The sequence below is a fragment of the Sus scrofa genome, chromosome 14, assembly GCF_000003025.6.
Source record: "Sus scrofa isolate TJ Tabasco breed Duroc chromosome 14, Sscrofa11.1, whole genome shotgun sequence".
NCBI classification, from domain to species: Eukaryota; Metazoa; Chordata; class Mammalia; order Artiodactyla; family Suidae; genus Sus; species Sus scrofa.
In genome coordinates this window covers 77636024-77646406 of record NC_010456.5, presented here as the reverse complement: position 1 = coordinate 77646406, position 10383 = coordinate 77636024, and the positions used below count along the sequence as shown (strand labels likewise).

General features: G+C 48.9%; 1 protein-coding gene across 1 annotated transcript in view; it reads left to right on the top strand.

Annotated features, from left to right (window-relative positions):
• DUPD1 (dual specificity phosphatase and pro isomerase domain containing 1) overlaps window positions 3298–10383 on the top strand; it is a 40239-nt gene continuing 33153 nt past the window's right edge. Inside the window, exon 1 of the mRNA XM_001929033.5 lies at window positions 3298–3686. Coding sequence (XP_001929068.2) covers window positions 3601–3686 — 86 coding nt within the window. The 5' untranslated portion in view covers window positions 3298–3600. The remainder of the gene's footprint in view (window positions 3687–10383) is intronic.

The following is a 10383-nucleotide window of genomic DNA, read 5'->3' as shown; positions in this document are numbered from 1 at the left end:
ACTGCTGTTGTAACAAATTACCTCAAATTTAGTAGCTTAGAGCAACATGTATCACCTTACAGTTCTCTAGATCAGAAGCCTGAGGTGGGTCTCACTGGGCTAGAATCAAAGTATTAGCAGGACTATGTTCCCTCTGTAGGTTCTAGGGAAGAATTCGTGTCCTTACCTGTTTCAGCTTCTAGAGGCTGTTTTTTGGCTTTGTAGCTCCTTCCTCCATCTTCAAAGCCAGCAACAGGGAGTTGAGCTCTTCTCAAGTTGCATCATTCTAACCTCACCTTCCAATTTTAAAAACTTCTGTGATTACATTGGGCCCACCTGAATGGTCCAGGATACTCTATTTTAAGGTCAGATGATTAGCAATCTTAATTGATTAGCAACCTCAACCCCCCTGTGCCTTGTAACATAATATATTCACAGGTTCCAGCGATTAGGATGCAGACATCTTTGGGGGCAGGGGGTGGGTAGTCTGCCTACCGAACCTTGCTACTGGGCCTAAGTGGGATTCTGATCCAGAGAAGCTGAAACAAAGAGCAATGTCTACCTAGGTGTGAAAATGGAGAAAGTAGAGTCTTGCTAATAAAAATCACATGGGTCAGAGGGCGGTGTTGGGGAGGAACCTCTATCAAATGCTGCAGTAAAGTAAGTTCCTAAGAAGCTACAATGAAAATAACAGCTATTTTTACAAATGATACTTTACCTGCACTACTGTAGCTCTGCTGTTGCACAGAATCCTGGTGAACTATCCCTGCAGTGTGGAACGGCAGGAGACATCTCTGAGTCCAGATGATAGTTGCCGGGCTTGTTCCAATTCTGGCAGAGTGGTATCTTTGCTGCGTCCAGACAGGCAGCTCTTGGGGCATCTAGCCATTGCCTGGGTTCTGCCCTGAAAGTTGTGCAGAGAAGGCTATTGTTTCTCAAAGATCTGCCCTCAATTACTAGAAGACAGCACAGGTGTCTCCTGCCACCACCACCACTCTTTTCTAGTAAACCCTTCCCAGGGCTTCCTATAGTTCCTGATAATTAACAACATGGTTTTTCTACCCTTCCCTACCCTTTGTCAACTTCTTTTGGGCATTCTTTAATTTGTGAAGGATTAGGGGCACATAGAGTGTGGGGATGGTCACCAGTCTTCTGGTCACCATATCCAGGGGCTTCTCTAATGGAGGTGATAATCCAGTAACTTACCTCATTCTTTTCTTGGCTTTATTTATTAGACCATCCTTTAGAGTGTAAGATTCTGTCTCCCTCTCTTACCCATTATCTCTCTCAGAGGTCTTTTTTTTTTTTTCCTTTTTTTGGCTGCATCTATAGCACATGGAAGTTCCTGGGCCTGGGATTGAACCCACATCGCAGCAGCGACCTGGGCTGCTACAGGGACAACACTGGATCCTTAACCTGCTGTGCCACAAGGGAACTTCACTTTTTATTATTTTTAATTACTTCTTATTGTTAATTATTATACTATTTTTAAATTTTAAGGTTTTTATTTTTAAATTTTAATTTTTAATTATTTTTTAACGTATAGTTGATTTACAATGTGTTAATTTCTGCTGTACAGGGAAGTGAGTTATACATATACATATTTTTATATTCTTTTCCATGATTTAGATTCCACGTATAATTGATTATCATATGGTATTTGTCCTCCCCTCTTTCTGACTTACTTCATTTGGTATGATAATCTTTAGTTCCATCCATGTTGCTGCAAATGGCATTATTTCATTCTTTTTTATGGCTGAGTAATATTCCATTGTGTGTGTGTATGCCACATCGTCTTTATCCATTTATCCGTCGATGGATATTTAGGTTGTTTCCATGTATTGGCTATTGTAAATAATGCTGCTATGAACATGGGTGTGTGTGTATCTTTTTGAATTACAGCTTTGTTTGGATATATGCCCAGGAGTGGCATTGCATCATATAGCAAGTCAAATTTTTTGAGGCATCTTTACACTGTTTTCCATAGTGGCTGCACCAGTTTACATTCCCACCAACAGTGTAGGAGGTTTCCTTTTCTCCACGCCCTCTCCAGCATTTGTTATTTGTAGATTTAATGGTGGTCTTTCTCACCAGTGCGAGGTGGTACCTCACTGTAGTTTTTATCTGCATTTCTCTAGTAATTACCAATGATGAGTATCAGATGTCTAGATATCTGATCCCCACCCCCACTAAACTTACATCTTTGGCAGCAACTCTGACTTGGGCTGGGGTTGGGACCAGCCCCCCAGCCCCACCCAAGGCTCCCAGCCGGAAATCTTTCTTTAGTCTTTGTCAGCTCCAGCATCTCTTTTGGTTCTTGGGATAATTGCAGAAAAGCCTTTGATCCTGCTGTTCTGACTACAGCACTTGACAGCAGGGACATTTGGACCCTGACATTTGGACCTCCTTGTACACTTAGATCCTGAGCCTCTGCCTTGTGAATACGGTCTGCACCAAGAAATCAATAAAAGCAAAGTCTTTTTAGCGGTTTCACCATGAAAACTATTAGCAGAAATAATTGCTCTAAATAAAACCGGCAGTAGATAAACATGCAAATTGTGAGGAAGATCTTTGGTTTGTTGAATACAAAATTGCAGGGGACAATATAATGATCCCAATATAAGAAGATGCTATAAAGTGAAGGATGTGGGGAGACTGGTGATCCCACATGGAAGGATGCCCAAAGAGGGTGACAGGATGCAGAAGGATGGAAAACCACGTCATTCACTATAAGGAAGTGTAGGAAGACCTGGAAAGATCTTACTAGAAAACTAGAAGAGCCTGGACAGGATTACACCCTTCAGCCCTATGAGAAAGGACCACACTAGGTGTGGGGGTGGTGGGGGTCCTGGAGCAAAGAAGGCTGGAGCCAAAGAGGAGGGAGGTTGAGAAAAGGAACCATCAAGAAGAGAAATCAGGGGATGACTGCTGAATTGGGGATATTTTTGGCATCCTAACTCAATCCAGAATTTTTTAAGTATTTAGCATGTGCAGGTAACTATGCTACACAGGTAACTTTGTCTCATTTAATGCTCATAACAACATGAGGGCAGCATTGTGATTATTTTCCCTGCTGAAGCCCAGATGGGATGGACACTTGCCAGAGGTCTCAGGAAGTGGCACAACGTCAACGAACCCAAGTTTCCAGAGTTTCTCTGGAAGGCGGAGGTGCTTCATTAATCACCGTGCAATGCGGTATTTAGTCTATCCACTCTCTGGAGATGGCTCCCCAAACTCCCAGAAAAGACTGGAGTGGAGAATTCCCCAGGCTGTGTGCCCTCGACCTTCCCATGGGCTCTGTGCCAGCAGGCAAACCTTCCCGGTTCCAGCTGTTCCAGGACAGGGCTCCAGGCAGGGCCCCGCAGGCACCTGGTCTTGTCGATCCTGAGGAAACAAAGCTGGGAAATACCCCTGCCTGTCCCCACCCGGGTGGCTGCATGTCCTGCCTCCGTGGCTGAGCCAGGAACAGGCGTGTGGGCTCCGGGTACAGAACTCCCAGAGTCAAGGGTTTCAGGTCACACCAGCGAATCGTTTTGCAAGCAGATGCCACAGGTCTCTGCTCAGACCGGGCAGCACACAAGGTCAGCGTCAGCAGATCTGACCCTAAAAATAGGCTCTTAGATGCCAGTCGGGGTGGCTGGGTGTGCAGCCGCCACACGCCCCACGGCCCAGCACCTCCCAACCTGGCCAGGACCCGGTGTGCACAGGTAAGTTCCCTTTTGGGGGTAGACTGGCACCTCTTGGGTCCGGTCAAGTGTTCTTTGGGGGCCTTGGGGTGGGGATTAGAAGACCTCTTTCTACTCTGCTTTGGAGCAGCAAAGAACAGCTGACATCCTTTTAGCATAACAGGCTCTTCTTGCCCTGTCTTTCCCTAGAGGCGCCAAGGAATTTTCTCCACTTCCCTGCCTCTAAATCTAAGCTTCCAGTTCAATGACCATTTCTAAAGGATAATAGGGCGGATTAAAGCTCATCGGGCCCTTCTGAGGCCCTGGATGCTTTGTATCACATATCATATTCCAGCAAGGTTCCACATTTATCCATTTAGCCAGTAAAGGGAAAACTAATCTCAGTGGGAGGTGGGAGGGGGGTAGGGGGGCAGACTGGAGACACAGTGACTCATCTCATGCACAGGGCAGCACATGTTACAAGTGAGTTCTCAGAACTCAGGGATGAGAGCTCTTCCTGTCTCTTGGTAACACTAAGCATCGTGTGGACAAGGTGGCTCCTTTTGAAGCTTTTCCCAGTCCTGGTGGGAGGATGGGGCTGGGGGCGATGGCTCTGGTAGAGATGGGGAGACTGGGTCGCTAAAGGACAGAGACTCTGGACCGAGATGTGGTGTGTGTGGGCAGGACAGTGGGAAGATATCCTGTCTCAGACCAGGGATCTCCCACTGGACCCTGGGCTCCTGTCCTGTGGCCTCCATGGCCTCTCATGGGCCTGGAACCCAAGAGTTGGGAGCGGGGGACTCTGATGGTTCAGGAAATTGGAAAAGGTTCCAAGAGCAAAAACTCTCAAGTAAGATGGGAGAGGACATGAGGTGTATGTGTGGAGGGGCTCCCTATGCCGGCCCAGCATCTGAGGGGCTCTGGTAATCAATGTTCTATTGCCTAGAATGTTCCATTGTGCCCCTCCTTGTTCTCTTCACGACAAAATCATTTTGGTCCCACCAAATGACACTTGCAAACAATGCTGGAAGGGCTTCTGAGCTGAGTATACAATGAAAGAGCCATGGACATGGGGGTGGGGATGGGCTATGGGAGAGGGTCTGAGTAAGGGGGAGCTCCGTCAGCCCTGAAGGCTCCTCAGGGGCAAAAGCAGATCTGTACTGAGGGTGAAAGGGGAGGTAATGGTCCCCCACCATCTGATCAGCTGGAGGCCCTCCCTGGGGACATTTCAGTCCAGGGGTGGTACTGGGCTGGAGGGGACTCTGAGTCCTAAGGGCCGAGTTCCTGTGGCTGTTGACAACCTCACGAGGGTGAGGAGCAGAGAGGGGCCCTGAGGCCAGAGGCTTGGTTGTTAGCCTTTCTTGTAGCCCTGTGGATGCCCAGTTGAGTCCTGTTGGGGAGGGGACAGCCTGCCCTCTATGGAGCTGGGGACGGCCTTCCCCAGACCCCGCACAACCCTGTGTGTCGATAATGTGTCCTGGCTGACAATGTGCCAGACATGGATCCAAGAGCTTTTCTTGTAAGCAGTAACTCAGGCACTTACTCCTCAGAACTTGGACAGCCCTGGGAGGGGTGCAACTCAACTTCATTTCAGATGAGGAAACGGAGACACGAAGCAGTGGAGGGGTTCTCCAACATCACCCAGCCCAGGCAGCAGTGAGGCCAGTGTGCCTCTGAGTCCGCTGGCGGGGCCTCAGGGCTCCGGTGTGCGTCTCAGAGGTAGGGGCGGGAGGCAGCTCGTGCTCCCACTTCCCTCCCTGCCTGAACTCCAGCCTGTGCCCAGCTTCCCCCACCTCCGCCCCCAAGGAGGCCTGGGCCTGGGCACAGCCACTCCAGGTCCTGGTGCCAGGGGTCACCCAGCTCCGTCTGTCCTCTTCAGCCTGACTCAGGGCTGGTGGTGCTTGGATTGTCACTTCAGGTGACCCTTGATGGTTTGGGGCCCACCACTGTCACAGTAAATAGGAGCTCAAATCTCATGCAGCCTGGCATGGCCACCAGGCATTAACAGGCTGAGAGAGTCCCTTCTCCCCCTCCCAAAAGCCTCGCTGGTACTTCACACGTGAGCACACGAGCCGCATCACCCACAGGAGAATGTTCAGCCTTGTTTATGCCCCATCGTATTTGCCACAGCTACCCTGGCGAGACCCTTGGCGCACCCCCACCCCCCAGCCAAACTGCTCCAGTCTCAAGTCCTTACTCTTGGCTCAGAATTTAGCTCCCAACACAGCTGGGAATTCTCCACCTGCACCCCCCTTCCCCTCCCCCTTGTCTTCATACATGAACTTTCCCGAGTCCACGTCCACATGCTAAGGACTTACATGATCGCTTCTACGCAATAACCAGGGAGGCGGGTATGATCCCCATCCTACAGATGAGAAAGCTCAGCCTGGGTACATGAGTCTCCAAGGCCAGTGACAGCTCTTTCCCCGACTTCCCATCTCTCTGGGCTTTGCACAGGGAGGGGGGCCTAGGCCCAGGCCCGCCCTCAGGAGCATATACCCTGGGACCACGGATATAGCGACCTAACTGTTGACCTGGGTCGGGGATGCTCCGCCGCCTAGGTTGAGCCCCAGTTGCACCACTTACAAGCTTGGTGTCGTATTCCTAAACTCTCTGAGCCTCATCTTTCTCATCTGTAAAGTGGGAACAGATATTCCTTGTCCAGGAGGTTTTGAGAGTTGATAATCACCAGGCACATGATAAAAGTCACCACCAACTATATAATCATTTCTCTGGGTCCTGCCAGGGCCTTGATTTCTCAGTGAGCTTTTGTGCCAGCTTTAAGACATCGGAGCTTGGCCTGCAGCTTTCCCAAGGCCTGGAGCCGCCTCTGTACAGCACCAAGAGAGAGGCCTAATGAGCAGCAGTGGCTGGGATGAGGAAATGGGGGTGGATGGGGAGCCACCGCACCCTCACAGTCTTGCCCCCTCCCATCCCGCCCCGTCCCGCACCTCTGCACAAGGAAGCTTTATGTTCTGAGGCAATACATAGTTAGAAATGATTCTTGAGGGGAGTTCCCGTCGTGGTACAGTGGTTAACAAATCCGACTAGGAACCATGAGGTTTCGGGTTCGATCCCTGGCCTTGCTCAGTGGGTTAAGGATCAGGAGTTGCCATGAGCTGTGGTGTAGATCTCATACACGGCTCGGATCTGGCATTTCTGTGGCTGTGGTGTAGGCTGGTAGCTGCAGCTCCAATGCGACCCCTAGTCCGGGAACTTCAGTATGCCACGGATATGGCCCTAAAAAGACCAAAAAAAAAAAAAAGAGTTCCCATAGTGGCTCAGTGGTTAACGAATCTGACTAGGAACCATGAGGTTGCGGGTTCGATCCCTGGCCTCACTCAGTAAGTTAAGGACCCAGCGTTGCCCCAAGCTGTGGTGTAGGTCACAGACACGGCTGGGATCCCATGTTGCTGTGGCTCTGTCGTAGGCCAGTGGCTACAGCTCCGATTCCACCCCTAGCCTGGGAACCTCCATATGCCGCAGGAGCGGCCCAAGAAAATGGCAAAAAGACCAAAAAAAAAAAAGAAGAAAAGAAAAAAAGAAAGAAATGATGCTTGAAAGAGGTGGGCAAAAAGGCCCTCTCTTCTGAATTCATGAGCTGTGTAATTGCCTGCAGTGCTTCCACCGCAACTGGCCTGGTTAGAGGTCATGGCCCCTTGTCTCTTGTGCTAAAGCCTCCTCTTCCCTACCAGGCCGGCTGCAGAGGTCACGTCCATCACAGCCGGCTCCCTTGTCTGAGAAGGAAGCCGCATGTGGGCCTCCAGCCTCCTCATAGTTTCCGGGAGGCCCAACTCTGCCAAACCAAGATTGGAAAAATCAATTAGGAGTTCATAAATTACCACCCCGAAGCGCTCTGAAACCATTTGAAGAGTTAATCAAAGAAGTTAATGACATCAACGCCATCATAGAAGGAATATTAAATTACCTCTTTAAATGAAGGCTTTTCTGTTTTTTTAAATAAAAGGGTTTTATATTAATTCATGTAATTGCCTCCTATTAACATACTTGCCAGAATCCAAAAGAAAAAAAAATCTGTTAAACTTGGACTGTGTCTGATACATTAGGAATTAAATTATAGGCAACAAAAAATTCCTGGGGTTTTCACATCTAGGTTTAAATTTTTTAAAAAGAATCCCACAACTTTTATTTCCTAGTTGGGATCATTTTCGTAGATTTAAGATGTGTAAAGACAAGCCTGACTGGCGGTAAATTAAAAGTGTGTATATTTATACACGTATACGGGTGCCAAATTCTGCCCCTCTGTGTACCCCAGCAGTAGGTATTACTCTCCTAATAGAGTCATTTTCCCAACCACAATAACATTTTTCCTCTGCCCCTTCTTTCAAGGCACATTCCAAGCCCAACATGGGTGGTGTGACGGAAGAACTGCGGTCTGCATGCATTTCAGCAGAGACTAGCTTTCCCCCATGATCCTAATGCATTAGGAGCATAAATATGTGGTGTCCACAGATACAGAATCCCTTCAAAGAAAGAGGAGAATTTGTAAAAATATTAGATTATAAACTGTGCTGCTAAACCAAAAACTTCTAGCAGGCAGAGACCTCGCTGGCCCATCCCGTCCCTGGTGCCTAACAGAGGGACGTGTCAGTAAAGCTTGGGGGCAGGTGGGAGGGGGAGGAGAAGGCAGGCTGAACTTCTAAGGAAAAGTCAAAACCAAAACAAGGCCCCTTCCCAGGCCCACTCGGGACCCGCCAGGGCAGCCCTGATGTTGACTGACTTAGCCTGAACCAAGAGCAGGCTAAGGCAAGTCAAAGAGCCCCAAGGGATGGGGGCGGGGGGGAGGTTGCCCCCTCCATCTGAGGTCTGTCTCCAGTCAGAGGGGAAGCACATTTCCTTCAGAGGTGGATTTTACCCCAAAGTTTCAGAACCCCACCTGTGCCCCGGTCTCTTCTAAAGGCCCTGCACCGATTTGATTTTCTTTTAAAGAAATTACATAAACTTCAGGACCCATAAAACTTGATTCCCTTCTGATTTCCCAGGGAAGCTCGGAGAGACCAGAATGACTTTCTATTTATTTATTTATCTATTTATTTATTATTTTTTTAGGGCCACACTCGCAGCATACGGAGGTTCCCAGACTAGGGGTCAAATTGGAGCTGCAGCTCCCGGCCTACATCACAGCCACAGCCACATCAGATCTGAGCCACATCTGTGACCTACACCACAGCTCACGGCAATGCCAGATCGTCATCCCACTGAGCGAGGCCAGGGATCGAACCTGCAACCTCATGGTTCCTAGTCAGATTCGTTTCCGCTGCGCCACCACGGCAACTCTGGGAATGACATTCTGACACGACGTGGGCCTGGCTCTGCCACCAGAGAGCTGCTGCCTTCAGGGAGCTCGCAAGCCCAGGGAGGGCACTCGGGGATGTAAAGAACACCTGGGGAGGGCTTGTCCTGAAGGCCACCTTCCTATGCCTCAGCCCACAGGTTTAGGGTGAGTATCTACCACATCCAGAACAATTCTACAATAGAACTTTCCCAGGGTTTTTCCCCTCTCCACATACTCAAGTAATGTATGTTCCTCACAGAGATTTTAGACAAGATGTTTCCTTAAAAAGAATAATCACATATAATTTCATTATCCTAAAATAAGCATATAGCCAGTGTTAATATTTTTGTGAAATGTATCTCTGTATAAAAACAGACTCAGCTCTGACTCGACCCCTAGCCTGGGAACCTCCATATGCCGCAGGAGCGGCCCAAAGAAATAGCAAAAAGACAAAAAAAGAAAGAAAAAAAAACAGACTCACAATGGACATGTTGCTTCGTAAAGTTCTGGTCTCTTCTCCCCACCAGCGCAAGCCTCTTTCCTCTCAAAACTTTCAAAAAACACAGCTGACTGTCCTAACAATTTCACGGAAGGTCTAGGGAGACAAAGAGAGGCCTGACACAGCCCAGGGGCACCACAAAGTCAAGCACTGGGATCCATGTTCTCAGCAGTCCTGTGGCTCTGGCCTCTGGCTCTCCCTGCCTGTCTCTGGCCTCAAGCCCTCCTTCCCCGACCCTGCAGCAGAGCCCCTCAGACCCCTTCTGGGGACGTTCTAGAGGGTCCCCTTTGCTTTCTTTCTTTTTTCTTTTCCTTTTTTTCCTTTTTAGGGCCAGATCTGCGGCATATGGAAGTTCCCAGGCTAGGGATTGAATCGGAGTTGCAGCTGCCATCCCTACACCCAGAGCCACAGCCACACTGTATCTGAGCCGCATCTGTGACCTACCCTGTAGTTCATTGCAACGCCAGATCCTTAACCCAGTGAGAGAGGCCAGAGATTGAACCTGCAATCCCATGGATACTAGTCCTTAACCCACTGAGCCACAGTGGGAACCTCCCCCCGTGCTTTCTCGTACAGAAAAATTTAGCTTTCTTTGTTTACTCCACCACTTTCTGAATCATGCTTTAGGACTTACCGTTCCCCATCCAAAGGTCCTCAAATGGTGTTGCTGAAGCGGGAAGCCTGTTCTGTGGTTCACACTCCCAGGCATGGCTTCCTGGCCAGTCTCTGCAGGGGTCTCTCGAGGGGTCCAGGTAGAGATTAATTTTTCCCATTGAAATGAATGATACATCTCTTCGCCTGGCTTCTCCCACCCTCCACCTTAGAAAGCAAAAGAATGCAGGTTGGGACATTTGTTTGTTTTAAGAAGTAACTTTGCCTCTCTTGTCACAATTCCATTTTATCAAAGAAGAAAGTGAAGCTTAGGGAGGATGAGCCATGGAGAT